The sequence below is a fragment of the Homalodisca vitripennis genome, chromosome 3 (assembly GCF_021130785.1).
Source record: "Homalodisca vitripennis isolate AUS2020 chromosome 3, UT_GWSS_2.1, whole genome shotgun sequence".
NCBI lineage: Eukaryota > Metazoa > Arthropoda > Insecta > Hemiptera > Cicadellidae > Homalodisca > Homalodisca vitripennis.
In genome coordinates this window covers 102,418,882-102,438,160 of record NC_060209.1, presented here as the reverse complement: position 1 = coordinate 102,438,160, position 19,279 = coordinate 102,418,882, and the positions used below count along the sequence as shown (strand labels likewise).

General features: G+C 32.0%; 1 protein-coding gene across 1 annotated transcript; it reads left to right on the top strand.

The window, feature by feature from the left end:
- The first annotated feature begins 6,109 nt into the window (after nucleotides 1–6,109).
- Nucleotides 6,110–7,732, top strand: LOC124358305 (ATP-dependent DNA helicase pif1-like). Its single transcript, XM_046810603.1, has one exon. It carries the CDS (start codon nucleotides 6,110–6,112, stop codon nucleotides 7,730–7,732), a length of 1,623 nt encoding a protein of 540 aa, XP_046666559.1.
- The last annotated feature ends 11,547 nt before the right edge of the window (nucleotides 7,733–19,279 follow it).

The following is a 19,279-nucleotide window of genomic DNA, read 5'->3' as shown; positions in this document are numbered from 1 at the left end:
GTTCATTGCTGAACCAAACAATTACGATCATAAAATAAAATATAAAGTTGTTTTTATAAGTTTTATAATGTAAATAAAGCTATTTAAAAAACTGAGGCAACATGAATTTGGAAAAAATACTGCCAGTTATTATCTATTTTATATTCCTTTAGTAGGTACAAAGAGATATTACATTTTTATACTTATATTAAAATCCTACTTTTCACCTTTTTATTTAGTGTGACTTAAAAGTATGGATACACTTTGTTTAGTTTGATAGGTTGATAAACTTTGGTAGGTACAAAGAGCTATTACATTTTTATACTTATATTAAAATCTTACTTTTCACCTTTTTATATAGTGTGACTTAAAAGTATGGATACAATTTGTTTATTTTTGGATAGAGGGATGGAACTCGAGACACTTATCTAAGAAATAGAAGTGAACTTTTAAGTCACTCTTATAACTTTGTCCATTTCCCCAAAATGGGATTTTGGAGTGGCTAAAATTTTTGAAATGTAAAGCCCTATTAAGTAAAATTTCATAAAAGGAAAGAAGATGAACAGTGGAAAATAGAGCTTTTTATCTCAACCTAGTAAAAATGGTAGCCGATTGAAATTAATTAAGTTAAATGCGTAGATGGATCTTGCCCAACCTTCAATGGGCAAAGATAGAAAAATTAAACTTGTTGGGGCATTTAAAAATTTCTTAATGTAAAGTTACACTATCACTATTAGTTATAACTACATATAGCAATAAAACGGCTATACCTTAACTTGTGTTTTTTTTATGATATGTTCAAACTACTATCCCAGGACAGCGTTGCTTTGCCTAGGAGCCTTTGCCCAATCGGCTGTAAAAATGGTCACAAATTTATCTTGATGAAATATGATTCACCTAATATCCGTACTAGTTTTGGTATAAATGCATTCATAAGTCGACAAGGTAATCCTTGGCACAAAGTGACAATTTTTCTATAGTATACACAAAAAACTACAAAACTGCACTATCGATAACCAACCAGTGCAGTGTGGTGGTGCTTTTGGTTTTTTTTCGTTTTATCTTTGTAATTATTTTATTTATAAATATTACACATAACCTGTATATATTAGATATATCTGTTAGTTAGTTTCATATATTGAAACAAATATTTTATAGGTTAATATAACAGACTAATATAAATATTAATAGTAAAAATAACGCTAAAATTATAAAGAAGCATTGAAGCTTCAATTAAAGATTTTTTATAATTATAGGTGAGATTTTTGTATTTGAATATGTATCCCAACGGTTTTACAGCATACGACTGTAATATGAGTGTTAAATATTGCAGTATCTCTGAGTAAATGTTTTTCATGCTACTCTGATAATACTCAACTTTATTTTGTTACCCTTAAATTACTATAACACATATTCAGTAACACTTCCTTTTCATAATTTATCTAGCTACAACTAGGTTAGGAATTGCTTATGGAAACATATGTGGGTTTGGCGTAATCATAGAAAATACTCTTGCGTTACATAAAATGACAAAAAAGTATAAATCGTTTATCCCTTAAAAAACATTTAGGCGGCGAGTATGCATTTCATTGTGACCTTTACAAATTTGCTTATATTGAGCTTGTACATATCTAAAATAAATTACATATGAAATAATTATAGTTTACGTCAAAATTTACTACTGTGCTTTTTTAAACGCATGAACTGTTATACAAGAAAATATGACCTCTATCATATATATTACAAATAACATATAGCTGGTATTTATATCATTGAACGTAACTTGTGAAAATTTGGATTAATCTATTTATTTTTATTGAATTATTAACTAGCCGTGCAGTGGAATTAAGCAATACAAAATGTATTTTATGCAATTGCTTATTCCTAGAGCTTTCATATATTTCGTGCATATATTCATGGTTTAAAAATTGTATATTTATATCAAAGAATGAAAATGGAATTATTACGGACTTTTGATTGAACCACAGTATAAAATTTTACTTGTTAAAAACTAATTAATTATATTAGTTATTGTTATTCTTATTATAATCGATTACGTAAATTACTTTCTAAATAATGCATAAAAATATTGAGCATTAATTTAAATCCGGATCCGGATTTAAATCGGCAAATACTGATATGGACAATTATCCTTATCTAGATTTTTATCTTGGATACCTATTCATTATTTTAGTAGAAGTAAAACACTTCTTTAGATTAATTTCGATAGCTTTTTGTGTCCTAAAATCTAACTAGGACATGTTTAAGACCATAATCCTTTATTGCAGTCTCAGTATACTGCGATGCAAAATGTTTGTTGTTCTAATTTTTAGATTGCAAGTGTACAAAGATGTATGTGAGAGGCTGAATATAATTTCAAGTTTTCAGTATGCAGTTTACGATCAATATCTATATATTTTGGGGTATCGTAGTACCAGTATGTTAGTAAAAATATACCGATAATTTTAGGTAACAGTCATTCTTTTAATTAATTGGAAGTGAAGACCATTACTAGAAGGGTTTGAAACTATTGCTTTTATGTATGCTGATGAAAATTAATTTCTTTATACGCCACACACTTCAATGATAATACATGTACCGCAATTGAATTTAGCTAAGCTTTATCGATTCTGACGCTTTCCCAGACTTGACCCTGGAATCTGGAGTAATGTTCACGTAAAGTGAAAGATGTATCAGTATATTCGGAATATAGACATATGTGTGTGTGTGTGTACACACATAAAATATACACTTCATAAAATATATACACTACATATATATATATATATATAATATATATATATATATATATATATATATATTAATATATTATATCTATATATATAAAAATGAATGTTTGTATGTTTGTCCTTTATGGAATCGTGAACTATTGGACCGATCATGATGAAAATTTGTACGTATATGTATTTTTCCACGGAGAAGGTTTATATGCTATGCCCATTGATGTTATCCCTTTCCCGATTCAGGATTCCGCCCCACTGGTTACAGAAATACCCATAAGAAATGCATTGCAGCAAACATATGTTAACGTCTTTTCAAATTTTTAATCAGCTGTTCTTTGTATATTATAAAATATAGAGCTGTCAAATTATTTAAAATGTAAGTACAATTAAATAGTTATGAAGGATTAATATTAATAATATTAATAAAGTTAGAAAGCATCTATCCGTGTGTGAACAGCCGGTTCAATTGGATCGGATACATTATGTGATTCGGAGTGCTGATTAACATCTTATAAATTCAAACGCATTTTTTACGTTGTTCCCGTACAATTATGCCTCCAAAGCGACAAGCAATTGGTCGATCTACACCTCAAGCTCGGAAGAAAAGAGCAATACGAGCCTCAGAATCAGACGAGCAACGAGTATTAAGGCTGGAAAATATTCGAGTACATGCCGCTGAAACCCGTTCGACGGAATCATCTGAACAACGAAAATTGAGGTTGGAAACTAATCGAATACGTACTACTCAGGCCCGTTCGTCTGAGACAACTGAACAACGGGAAAGAAGGCTGCAAAATATTAGAATAAGCAACGTTCGATCAAGACGAACGTTGCACATTGATTTAAATCTTGCTGCATTCTATTATGATAGTAATAATGATTACAGTCTTCATCCAAGTGTCGTCATTGGAAAAATGGATAAAATTTGTATGTATTGTGGCGCCCTTAAATTTAAGAATGAAACACCAGGAATGTGCTGCGCCAATGGAAAAGTTATACTGCCAGAATTACATCCACCACCCGAACCACTATCAACGTTGTTATCAGGTGTTACACGTGAATCGAAGCATTTCTTGGAAAATATTCGCAAATACAATTCATGTTTTCAAATGACATCGTTCGGTGCAACTAACATCGTGCGTGAAAATTACATGCCAACATTTAGAGTGCAAGGGCAAATTTATCATCGTGCCGGATCGCTGCTACCATTGCCGGACGCAGATCACAAGTTTCTTCAAATTTATTTCATGGCAAACAGTCATGAACAAATTGAACAACGATGTCATTACAATGCAGGCACTAAACGAGAAATCGTGGCTGCGTTACAAGCCTTTTTCGATCAACACAATGAATTAGTTCAGTTGTTTAAAACCGCCATTCAACAAATGCCAGCCGATGACTACGCAGTTGTAATTCGAGCAGATAAAAGACCCGTTGGCCAATACGAAAGACAATTTAATGCACCAACAGTTGATGAAGTGGCGATCGTGATAGTTGGCGAAGAATTCGAATCACGCGACATAATTCTTCATCGCAGAAGTGGTGACGTTCAACGAGTCTCCGAAACTCATCGTTCATACGACGGATTACAGTATCCGATTCTGTTTTGGCGAGGAGAAGATGGATATCATTTAAACATCAAAATGAGAAATCCACAAACAGACGAGGAAACGAATAAGAAAGTCAGTGCTATGAATTATTATTCGTATCGATTGATGATTCGTCAAGACGCTGAGAACCACATACTAAAATGTCGACAATTGTTCCATCAATACATTGTCGACATGTACGCGAAGATTGAAACCGAACGACTCTTATATATTCGATTGAATCAAACCAAGTTGCGGTCTGAAGAGTACATCCATTTACGAGACGCAATCGTTAATGATGGTAACAAGAATCCAAACGAATTAGGAAGAATGGTCATATTACCATCGACATTCACGGGAAGTCCACGGCACATGCATGAATATGCACAAGATGCGATAACATACGTTCGCGCATACGGTCGTCCAGATTTGTTCATCACATTTACATGCAATCCTACGTGGGATGAAATTAATGAACTTCTGTTAGCTGGACAATCATCTTCGGACCGCCATGACATTACCGCACGCGTATTTAAACAAAAATTTAAATCTTTCATGGATTTTATTATCAAGCATCGTGTTTTTGGAGAGGTACGCTGTTGGATGTATTCCATTGAATGGCAGAAAAGAGGATTGCCACATGCACATATTTTGATTTGGTTAGTCAATAAAATTACGCCAAATCAAGTTGACCAAATCATCTCAGCAGAAATACCAGATAAAGACATTGATTCAAACTTATTCGACGTCGTTACCAAAAATATGATTCATGGTCCATGTGGCGCATTTAATAACAATTCACCATGCATGTCTGATGGGAAATGCACGAAACGATACCCAAGAAACTTGGTTTCTGAGACCATTACTGGCAATGACGGATACCCACTGTATCGTCGACGATCAGTTGAAGATGGCGGCAAGGCAAATCCATCGTTCTGAAAGTACGAAACGTTAATGTCGAAGTCGATAATCGTTGGGTTGTTCCATATTCACCATTGCTCTCAAAGACCTTCAAAGCACACTTTAATGTTGAGTATTGCAATTCAGTAAAGTCGATTAAATACATTTGCAAGTATGTCAACAAAGGAAGTGACATGGCAGTCTTCGGAGTAGGGAATGTAGCGGCACCGCTCGATGAAATCAACCAATACCAACTTGGACGCTACATTAGCAGCAATGAAGCAGTATGGCGCATCTTATCATTTCCAATCCATGAACGACATCCAACAGTAGTACATTTGGCAGTGCATCTCGAGAATGGACAACGCGTGTACTTCACAACAGATAATGTACGTGCAAGAGCATTGGTTCCACCGGCAACAACTTTAACTGCATTTTACTCATTGTGCCAAGATGATCATTTTGCAAAGACTCTACTTTATTCTGAGGTACCGAAATTCTACACGTGGAATGCATCGGCTAAAAAGTTTCAACGTCGCAAACAAGGTAAAGTAGTTGAAGGACATCCCAATTTGTATTCCAGTGACGCATTGGGTCGTCTGTACACTGTTCACCTGAACAATACCGAATGTTTCTATTTGCGATTGCTGTTAATCAATGTACGTGGACCGATGTCCTTCCAAGATTTAAGGACAGTCAACGGTCAGTTATGCGCCACTTATCATCAAGCTTGCCAGAAACTAAATCTTCTTGAAAATGATGCCCATTGGGACACTGCACTCGCTGATGCATCGAATACTGCTCGACCACAGCAAATACGTACGTTATTTGCTATCATTTTAACAACCTGTTTCCCATGTAATCCAAACGATCTTTGGGAAAAAATACAAGGACAACATGAGTGAAGACATTCTACATCGTTTGCGCATTGCGAATCAAAATTCGGACATTCAATTCACTCCAAACGTGTATAATGAGGCATTGATTTTGATTGAAGATATATGTTTGGCAATTACTAACAAGGCACTGGTGCAACTGGGAATGCCTGATCCAAACCGACCAGCGAACAACCTTTTCGATCGTGATTTGCAACGAGAAACACACTTTGATACTGTCGAATTGGGGACATTTGTTCAGATAAATCTTCCGCAGTTGATTCCAGAACAACGCATTGCGTATGACAGAATTATGCGTGCCATTACAGAACAGAGTGGTGGACTATTTTTCCTAGATGCGCCTGGTGGTACAGGGAAGACTTTTCTTCTTTCACTCATTCTGGCAACCATACGATCACAAAATAATATTGCACTGGCCATTGCATCATCTGGAATTGCGGCAACTCTTTTGGATGGTGGCCGAACAGTGCATTCAGCATTGAAACTGCCGTTGAATTTGCAAAACACTGAGACACCAACATGCAACATCAGTAAAAACTCTGGAATGGGCAAATTACTCCAAACGTGTAAAATTATCATATGGGACGAATGTACAATGTCTCACAAGAAAGCATTGGAAGCAATTGATCGTACACTGCGAGATTTGAGAGGAAACGAACAGATCTTTGGTGGCGCACTCATTTTATTGTCTGGTGATTTTCGACAAACGCTGCCGGTTATACCACGTTCAACACCCGCTGACGAACTTAATGCATGTCTCAAATCATCAGTTTTATGGCGCCATATACAGAAATTGATTTTGAAAACCAACATGCGTGTACAACTACAACAGGATGCATCGGCTGAAAATTTTGCAAAACAATTGATGGATATTGGAAATGGGCGAGTGCAAATTGATGAATCTACGCAATGTATCACCTTGCCAGCAAACTTCTGTAAGATCACAAAAAGCATAGATGAATTGGTGCAAAAAGTTTTTCCAAACATTGCACAAAGCTACAAAAATCTTCAGTGGCTCAGTACGCGTGCTATATTAGCAGCCAAAAATATCGATGTCAATACCATTAACTTCAATATTCAGAATGGAATACCTGGCGAAACAACAATATATAAGTCCATCGATACTGTGGTGAATCAAGACGAAGTTATCAACTATCCAACTGAATTTTTGAATTCGCTTGATTTGCCAGGCATGCCACCGCACGTTCTTATATTGAAAATTGGCGTACCCATCATTCTTCTTCGAAACATAAATCCACCACGACTTTGTAACGGAACCAGACTCTCAGTCAAGAAAATGATGAACAATGTTATCGAGGCAACAATTTTGACTGGAAAATTCAAAGGTGAAGACGTACTGTTACCACGTATCCCAATGATCCCAACAGATATGCCATTCGAATTTAAACGTTTGCAGTTTCCGGTGCGACTCGCTTTCGCAATAACTATCAACAAAGCACAAGGACAATCGTTGCAAGTATGTGGATTGAATTTGGAGAATCCATGCTTCTCACATGGGCAGCTCTATGTGGCTTGCTCACGCGTTGGAAAACCTTCTGATTTATTTGTTTACGCACCAGATGGAAAAACAAGAAATATTGTGTATCCCACAGCCCTTCAATAAATATCGAATTTAATCGAAACGCTGCAATGTCACAATTTTTTCGGAATGAACAAAATCAATAAGGTGACTCAAAATGAATTGTATATGTGTGTATTGAATATTTCCTTCAAATTTATTGAATATTTCCTTCAAATTTATTTTAGTTGGTGGCGTAGCAACGCGCGCAGGGTAAGCTAGTAATTTATATATATTAATAAATGTATAAACGAATAATATAATATTAAGTCAACGTAATAGCTTGATACAAATTATGCATTTTAATTTTTTGGGGGAAATTTACATGTATGTTGTGGTTTTTTAATTAAATGCTAGGAACAGTTAGAATATACAAACACCTATCCCCGATTAGGAAAATTAGAATGCACGAAAATCCCAATTTAAGAGGGATAACGAACGAATTAGATCAATCAAGGAGGTTCTAAGCATTTCTGAGTGTATTGGTGTTTATTTAGTAATTTTGTATGCTCATTTACAACCATGTAGTGTACTATTACCAGAACCTGAAACTTTTAGCTATACAAACAACCATACGTGAGATTAATAGTATTATAATAGTATAGTATAATAGTATCTTGCTCAAATTCACAATATTCATCTCATATCATCTGGTTGACCAGTGTCATAAGCAGTGCTTCATAAAATATCCTTACTTGTATAAGAGTTTTGATACCAAATAGAAAATTGGTTGAAATTCCATCCCTACTACTCTTCTACCCCGTCTCTTTACACCTTGTTCAAAGATGCAGTTGTTTGCAGTTAAAACATTTTAATTACAGGTCTGATCATCAGAGGCACTTGATAATATGTACTTAATTATTGCACATAATTGACATCATTACACATCAACACGGACAGTATAAATGTATAGATAATTGATTATCACTGTATATGAAAGGTCTCGGTGGTATAACAATAACGAAAAGGTTTTATTCAGCCTTATACTGCATTAGAATAGTAATTATTAATTTATATTAATAATAACAAGCTGACATTGCATAAAACAAATAACAGGATATGATATTGACTTACAAGTTAATGGTAACATTAACAAAATGTGTTTTTTAACTTACAGTATATTGGGATGTTACAAGATTCTCCATTACATTTAATGTGATTTGGTTTGCATTTTGCTACCATCTCTATTTACTTATTCCTGAAAATCTACGTGAAATTGATATATATATATATATATATATATATATATATATATATATATATATTATAAGCTATAAGCATCATATAGAAAAAAACAAGAAGCAGATCATGTAACTCCTATAAATTACTAATACCAATTTTAGTTTACTTTTGAACTCATGAATGTACTCTAAATGTCTTATGTACCCTACCTTTTATAACAGGCCTGACCATTGTGCAGAGTTTATAATATGCGCAATTTGGAAGCTGCGAAACATATTACTTTGGTTTTGAAAGGCCTCGTCCAAAAAATAAACAATTTGGAAAAAGTTGTGTTTTTATTAACATTTAGTAATATTACTAATAGACGGAATGTCATTCGTCGTCTTCTGTTAGCAGATTAAACAATTATTTTGAAGTAATCTTGTGTAAGTAAATAGGTTTGTGAAGGAAACAGGATTTTTCCGGACATTTGTCATCGCTCAGTGATAAAACAAATTAGTAACACTACGTTTCAAGATTTGCTAATTCGATATCTTCCTCAGATAAATAACTAACCTAACTCATAATAACTAACTAGGTTAAAATAAAAAATACCATACCAGAGCGCTGTGACACGCGTAAGTCAGGAATCAACACCACCAGATTGACCGACAACCGAAATAGTAGTATTTGGTCAACACCAGTAAATGCTATATAAAATAAAACGTGTATTGTTTAACAATTATTCCTTATGGCTTTTTTCCTGTACCACGCATACCTAACATCAGAAGATGGGTGGGGGAAGGGAAGGACAATGCAGTAAAGTGGCGACTCTGCGGCGCCCTAGTGACGTCACTGGCTCGTGTTCAATATACACAAGTATGTTACTCTGGCTCAGTTTCCAAGCTTATAGCTGCATACATAGAAATATGAGTGGACGACATTGTTATTTAATAACCGTTGCTACTGTAAACCTCATTTGAGAGTTTAATTGTAAACAAATTACTGTTAATGAAACATAAAAAATACAATCTTATAGGATCCTTGGTCAAAAGTAAGATCAATAAGTAGGGAAAGAAAGATTCCCTTCAAGAATACGAGTACTAATATCGTTCTTGTAAACCTTAATTTGAATTCCAAAACCTTTGATCCAGTTAAAATGTGATTTAATCCTCTGTCTTACACAAGCAAATATTAAAACTAATAGTGACATAACATTTTGTTCCATTCGGCGGAAACAATATTTTATTCAAATAACATATAGTTTAGAGTAGTAGTAGTTACTAGGAAGGATGTGAAGTTTAATTTTCTACGCACTCTCCAAATGTAGTTCTTACTGTAAACTCTTACTTAACATGTAATATTCGATACAAATTAAACCTATTTAAAATACTGTTTAGTCAAAGATATGCCTATAAAATTATAACTGATCAGTCTTGGTACTCATTTTAAGGCAACAAGAAAAGTTATTTTTAAAAGAAAAAAAATTTACTTTATTATTTGTAATGCAGAATAAGTGGTTGACCGAAATTATATTTAATTTTGTCAGAAGTTATATCAGTGGAATCCGTGATGAATATTATCAAGGCGCCAAGAGTGAGTATTTAAAATTTATTATAAGATGTTTAATGAATATTGACTTTAATATAAATTAATTATTATACTAAGGTCTTTATCAATGGTCGTTACATCCAGTGAACTTGTGCCCTGGCCATCAACTGCGGCAGTTTGGGCACCCTCGTAGCAAACTTGGTACATTTACCACCTTTATGGTTACGGTTACTGTTACCACTTTAAGTTAATCAAAGTTAAACTTTTCATAAAAGAAAAGTGATTATTTTATGTCGTACATTCCTAACGATGACAATCGATTACCTAACCTACTAATTACGGTTGTTAAAAATATCTTGAATAATGATCACATCTGTTTGTATAGGTGATTAGTTAAAGTAATAGATTAACCAAGAAGTAAAATTGTTAAATTTAATGAAAGACATTAAGAAGAGAATTATTGCACTTTTGATATTACACAGTGCGGATGGCTGCATATTCAGCAAGACTGTTGTCAGTCTTGTTACTTGAGGTGTTCTAAAACACTTACCTCAATGGTGAGTTACCCCAAAAAAATATTAAATCTTTCATATATATAGTAACCGAAATTATTACACTCATACTTGTATCAAACATGTAAAATTACATAAGAGCATCATATTGTGAAAATTTCATTGAGACCTCTGTAAGATGACTAAGTTTCGCTACATTATTTGGTAGTTTATCACTACTTGACTTGACGCGTTGAGTTAAAGCTATTCGTTATTGGGCAGAGTACTTCTACTCTGGCCAATAACGAATAGCTTTAAGCAAAAATATTTCAATCATTGGGAGAAATTCCCAGAACTATTTCGATTTGCTCAATAGAGCTAGAAAGCTTGGTCTATCATATGGATCTTACCTGAATGGTGACATATCCCACAAAATAAATTGTTTTTAATTGCTGAACATAACTTCTAACTCTATATTTTTCAATCCCTCCCCCACAAATATATATATATATATATATATATATATATATATATAAATGTGCGTCATGTATAAAGAGAATGTATTTTGGTCTTAAGTGTAAAACACGACACTTCACTAACTTTTTTTATGCGTTATGTTAAGTTACTCTCTCTAAAACCTACCAGTTTTTTCCACGATGAACGCTTATTACAATATTGCAGGAAACTATCTTTCTGCATGCATCTCAATATTACGAGAAATTATAGGCTTTTATATATTATTTCAAACCTACAATCATAGAAACTGACAACAGGATTTTGTTCGTTACTATCGCTTCGTATTGAGAAAAATAAGAAAATAGTACTGTATTTGCTATTTGGATTTATGTTGATTCAACTCATGATTAGTATACCAGTGCTTGTACAGTACAGATAGACGTTTTTGATATTACCCACGCGATAATTTTTTTATGAAATTACGTAATCAGAAGTATATTTCAATTATAGATGTAGCCTCGATACTATATAGAGGTTTTTTCTAGTTATTTAGTAAAATACTAAAATAATCCCTCAAAATAAAAAATCTCTAAGGTTACTATTAATTATTTTGCTACTGTACAGAGTTTTATTTTTAACTTTCTTTCATACTGAAGAGAACAGTAGATTTCTCGCTCTCTTTTGTTTTGTTGTTTTGAACTAGAGAGCTTCATGCTGCAACTTGCACGTTGGACAGGAAAGAATTTTTGAAGAATATGTTATTTTGTTTTATTTGTAAAAGAATGAACATAAAGTAATAAAAGTGAAACAAAATTTATCACTGACATGAAAACGTTTGTAATTCCAAGCGTATTCAATAAGTATCTTCTATAACTCAGTGGTATATAATAGGCTATTTCCTAGGGAGGATACAATATCGGAAGAATCAGGGTCTGTAACAATAATATTTTGCCGTTTCCTTAAGTCATGTAGTCATATCCAATTTTACTAATTAACTGTGGTTCACTGTACAAGAAAGGCGATCTTATGCTTCCGTTTACCAAAGCTATATCAATCGTTACCCGCCCAACGATACAATAAACTTAACGCTATCCACCTCATATTATTTTTTCTTATATTTACCTAATCTAATTCATAGGGTAAATACACTGCCTAGGTGTAACGCTGCTAAAATTGAAAATCACTTATATTTATACAAAGGAACTTTTTTACTTTATTGAATTTAAATGAATCCATACAAAAACATTTGAAGAAATCAGTTATGATAGTAACAATTAACAAATGTGGAATCTGAGAGTAATTACAAATCATTGTGGGTAAAAGTATCAATTTGTATTTTATATTCTATTTAGAAACAAGAATAAATCTGTAAAAATTCTAGCACCAAAATCACTTCGAAAGACAAATGATAGTAACTGCCAACAGATTGCTATAATTAATATTGGATTTACCAGGTTTGGAACATAACTACGTACCGTATAGTTCCAGTATCGGTTCAAGAAATAGTCAGTTGGATTTGAGTACTGTTTATTTTTTATTCAGCTCGTTAGTGCTAATTAATAATAAATACTTACAACTGTAGTGTTAGGCATAAACTGTACGTGTGCATACTATATTGTCAGTCCTCTGTGTTGAAAAGAAGTCGAGGGATTAACCAAGAGTTTAATACGGCTTTACATTTTGTAAGTATGGCTTTCAGCCTGTTATCGGACACTTATACTTGGAAAGTCATTTTTGTATGGTGGAAACTTTCTGAGCCTCTTGTAGATTACAAAGTAAATGGGATTAAATTACTCTTTCTGCTTTTTACATAATGTTTTATATTTGTATTTACAAATATTACTCATGAGTAATAGAATAATATACTAAAAAATCTTATTGAACTGTATTCATAAAACGGTAAATATTGAAATGAAATTAAAAATGCCTTTATTAAAGACGCGGAGTAAGCCTATCCAGTTTCCTCTCTATTACTTAAGTTCATATTGTATAAATTACATTTAGAATAGTTTGATAAAACGCAAAATATTGTTTACTTCTATAACACTTACGATCAATTTAGTGACAACTGGAAGTAATTTACGAAATAAAGCAATTTTGAGGAAAAACGTTTTATTCCAACTAAAGATCTTTGCGAAAATCCTTTATGTTAGTGATTATAGAGAAGTGACTGTTGACCAATATGATTTTAGATCAGCAACATGTGTCTGCAAAAGTGTCATGGAACAAATCATGCTTAGGGATAAATTATGAAACATAATAAGATGTTTAATTTCAAAACAATGATGGGGAAAGCGGTTTTCGATTACTTTTAATACCTCTTGTGCCACTTTAAATCTTGTATAATTCAGTGAAAAAGCCAGATTTACTTGCCGAAATAGTTGTAGACGATAAAATCTTCACAAAGTCTTATTCTGTGAAATCCAAAACCACACAAAACAACAATCGAACGCAGAGTAAAAATGTACCATATTTTTAGTTAATATCATCATACATACTGAAAGTATACCCTGGAAATTTCTGCACAACAGGAAATACTAACATGTCTTCCATTTCGACGCTGGATTAGGATCACATACTTTATACAGGTGTTTTGCTCTTGCCAAATTGGATTTTGTCTCCCGGGGTATAGCAGGATGTATAATTATTTATAATAATCATAATTTAATCTAAGACTTCCCTGTATACATTTAGAATTAAACCCTTTTTAACTAGATAACACTTTCTGGACTTGACTGAGAAAATTTTGGGACACATATTTAAAGCAATTAATTAGGTAAGAAAGAATTTCAGATTTTTACGATTATGATCTTGGATTTTAGTGTAACATTTTGCAGAGCTTAACACTGCACCACCATTTCACTTTCTACAAAGTTTAAATAATACTCATGGATTTTTGTTGATGCGTCCATTTTTAAATTTTATATAAAATACCTAAACCCAAAGAATAAATATAAAATACTGTATGTTGTAAATATTGAGGAAATAATATATTAAAATTGTGTTATCGGTGTCTTGTGAACAAGAGCGCCCTACACTAAAAGTGATGCACATATGACATACACTGTGTGACATATATATCTAAAAGTAAGCAATCTTGGCTTAACATCCACCGTTTCATGGTTTATTTGCAACTGCTGAGTCTGTCCCTAAAAATAGAAAATATATATATTATTTTACTTAAATATAAAAATAATACTGAATTTAATACCTCACTGACACATGTGATTAAGTTCTTTAAGAATTTTATACTTCCTTGTTGTACATTATTGATGTATAAATAATGGTCCGTTCATACTTAATCTTATAATCTGCGGCTGTAAAAAGAATTCTATGTTTAAGTTCGTTTATGAATAAAATTGTAATGGCATATCGCTTACAGCTTTAATTTTTCGCTCTTCCATTCAAATTATGTTCTTATACTTTTAATATAAACCTGAGATTTTGAAGAGGTCAATCCTATAATTAGTACAAAATATTGAACAGATAAAGATTTCATTCTTAGCTTGAAAAACATTTCCACGAGCTAAAAGAGACTGCCCTGCCTGTTTTTAGTAAGAGTCGATACGGATCCTTACGGGATTACTAGAATAGGAGGACTTTTCTCTTGATAAATCTTCCACGATAAGACTTAAGTTCCATTTGGCACAGAAAATCACAATTTGTTGTCAGTTATCCCTCTAAATAATGTAGAGAGAGCTAATCTATTAATCTATCTCCGAAACTATTACCATTCTTTTATGAAAAAGTAGACGTATTTTAAATTATTAACACGTTCTTTTAATATTTTGCTTTGTTTTATGAATGTTATTATTTTATTACTAGTTAATATTATTAGTTCAAGACATATCATTGGAAGCATGGACATTTAGTTTTGTTATTTACTAGCAATTTGCTAACTGGGGCTTATGAAAATATGACAAAATATGTATCTTTATGTCTAATTATATATATATATATATATATATATATATATATATATATATATATATATATTACTCCCGGCGGAGCAAGTACTTTTTACGATTCATTGTTTATTGAAATTAAATAAGGCAATTGCTATGTATACAATTTAATGTAAATAAAAGTCGTTTGACAGGTATTTGGTCTTCCGATCATATGTTAGTTTGCTTATTCAAACGCATTATGTGAAAGATACGGCCAAATACAAAATATTCAGTGTTTATTGAAATTAAATAAGGCAATTGCTATGTATACAATTTAATGTAAATAAAAGTCGTTTGACAGGTATTTGGTCTTCCGATCATATGTTAGTTTGCTTATTCAAACGCATTATGTGAAAGATACGGCCAAATACAAAATATTCAGTGTTTATTGAAATTAAATAAGGCAATTGCTATGTATACAATTTAATGTAAATAAAAGTCGTTTGACAGGTATTTGGTCTTCCGATCATATGTTAGTTTGCTTATTCAAACGCATTATGTGAAAGATACGGCCAAATACAAAATATTCAGTGTTTATTGAAATTAAATAAGGCAATTGCTATGTATACAATTTAATGTAAATAAAAGTCGTTTGACAGGTATTTGGTCTTCCGATCATATGTTAGTTTGCTTATTCAAACGCATTATGTGAAAGATACGGCCAAATACAAAATATTCAGTGTTTATTGAAATTAAATAAGGCAATTGCTATTTATACAATTTAATGTATGTATATATATATATATATATATATATATATATATATATATATATATATATATATCGATCTTAGTAATTTTTTTGTAGCATAGGTTATTTGGCCTTATTTTTTTAACCAAGGAAATATATATATATATATATATATATATATATATATATATATATATATATATATATATATATACAAACGCAGGTCTGCGAGGCCTACTCATGCCAAAAGATGAATTATTTGGGTTTTATAACAATCTTCAAATTTATAGATAATAGATAGTTTTTATTTATGTATTTTCATTACGGTACTGACCACGCATTGAATACTTAAGATACACTAAAACTTATATTTATAAGTTTATATTTCTTAAAAATTTAATTTCTTTTTTGATAATGTTTATACTCTGTGCTCAACAGCGGTTGCGGAAAAGATTGAAACAAGAAGTGTTGTTACTATAAAGCTTTCTATGCTTTCAAAACAAACGTAGTTTAGTTGTTTTTCTTTTCCTTAAATTTTTATTAACGGATATTATCAGGATATAAAAGTTTTATTTGGTCAATAAGTAAATCAGTTACTTTTGGGGGAGAATAAATTAAAACGGTTAATGTGACCCGAATTAGAAACTTACGGAGAAAAGAAACTGATCTGTAAACAGTCACTCTACGTAGACGGAGATTTGTGACATCACCTCTGATAACCTTTTTTATTAAAAAGCACAGAAAGTTCTTTCTAATTTTTATCCAATATAAATAACTAAATTTTTTTAATATTATTGATAGTATTTTGTTGACTATGTTTGTCATATAAGGGATTTTAATATGTTGCGTAGTGTGACTTATGTATAGAAATAATTATTAAAGAATACAAGCATGTTCTTAAACAGGAGAGTGGTCCTGAAATTTGTTGTTTTCTATAATATAATAATATATTTGGGCTGAACTAGCTGAACGCATTGCGCATTGACTATAGTAGTTGATAACGTTTAGTAGTAGATAAGTGGGTTAAAAAGAGCTGTAACCGGTACGGGTCCATTTAGTTAACGTAGTAACAAAATATGTATAAATCAATACAAAAACATACAGTTCCTTGCTATTTAAATTCCTGTCATTATAGCAACTCCGGTAAATTATTGCTTTTCTTGAGGGTCCAAAAACTCGGAAGGATTCATTTCATAGATTAAAACAAAAATTATATTTATTCTACGTAAATGTTTCTTTCAATTTATATCTATTGACGCAGATGATCAAAAGCAAACTATTGAACTTGTATGTTTCTCGGATACGTATTCTACAGAGAACCTTATTTTAGCTACCCCGCTTCTAGTTTATTCCAGGAAAAGGGACATTATTGTTGTCTCATCAGGTGTAGAACATTTTAGACATGCTCCCTAATTCCGGCTGAGCAACCGGAGTTTTCTGCTTATAATATAGGAATGGTGGATAGGGTTGATTAGGTGCAAATAATGCGTTTAACTATATAACACTTTCCTTAGTCAGACGCCGTCACTTCTTCACTTGAACATCTTCGTTACTAACTTTTTATGGAACTCATCAGCCAGACATGGACTCCAGATTTCAGGAGTTTGTGCTAGTGTCAAATTTCAGACTTTCAGCACTTAGAGGAAGGTGGAATGGGGCTAAACTCTATACATGTATCGGTTGACATTATGCTTCTTCACTCACTAAATGTGTAAATAAGTTACCAAAGAACATAAACTATGATATGAATGCTTTTAGATATCACCTCTCGTTTGAAATATAATACAGGTTTTGTAGAAAATCATATACAAATTGTAATAATAATTAAGTATTACTCACAATTTTACACAATACTTCAAAAAGAGAACGTTAATTTTATTTATTTTAATGTATTGTTTATATATAAATGTTGAATATTTTATACAGCCCACCATATAGTTCAATAACTTACAGGGCCAATATCATCTAAAACTATTAAAAATAAAGAAGCAGTTTTAACTGTGGAAAAACTTTTTAATACCATTCAAGATGAATAGTTTTTAATAACTCTGATTTCTTCCAGCTTTCAGTTCTAAGACTATAGCAGGAAAATGGTAAAATCTGTAATTCCTAGTTACGGATTGTTCGGCAGCTTAAAATTGCTGTTATAAATAGTATATTTAATTATGTATGACATATAAATTTTCCTAAAGTAATTGGTTATACAAATATTAAGATGATAAGAGTATTTCGGACTTTTGCCATCGTTAATATAAATATGACAATATAATGGCCAATGTCCGAAATCCTGCTTTCCTTTCAAACCTACTATATTTAATAACAAACTTCAAAAAAATAATAAATATGGTTTTAAATATAAATGAGGTTTATATTGACACATATTCTGAGACATACTTTAATATGCGATAAAGAGAAAGTTACAAAACTGAACATATCATTCCGCTTGACGGCTTCGGCAGTGCGGCACGGCAATGGAACGGCCCACTTAGCAATAACAGCTCGGCAGGGACTGTTGTGCCATTACGGGAATGGCCAGATTTTTGTGTCAATCTGGTCAATTCCGTTTGTGACAAACTGGGACAAATTGTATCGAACATGATAAAAAGATGTATTTTTAGTTACATTATACACAATTCATAGGGTTTATATGAAGGTGAACAAATTTAATTGATATTTAGTAATTTTACAAGTGAACACCTCAAAGTCAAACTCTAACAAATTTTATATTCTGAACATTACTAAAAGTTTGTTCATGCTAGACACAAAAAGTTTCCAACACATACATCAATGTTTGTTTGCCCATATGGCTAAAATAATACTAATTACAAAAATAAAAAATATTAAAATGGTATGTAAAATTTCAACATGATAATAACAATAACAAACCAAAAATGAAATAAAGCATACATTATTAATAGTTTACACTCACATTAAAATTTTATAATAATTATAATGACACTATATTTGGAATTAAAGATTGCGAAAGAAAAAATTGGTTTCATACAGTTTAAAGATAAAAAAATATTTGTATTAATGTTTATTAGACCGTATGAGCTACATTCAAAAATAATGAAGTATGCATTCCTGTCATTCATCTTTCACTGTACAATTTATTTCTTCTTTGCGTTTTGTTATCACTATGTTGTCATGGTTACACCATGTTGTTGTCTATTGAAGAGTGAATTGAAAAAATTACATCCACTAATGTAAAATTGAGTTACATTAAACTTGCTTAACGTAGTTTTTCGGTAGTAACGTAGGTTTGCAAAGTCTTTGCCAAATGGAATGGCAATTTT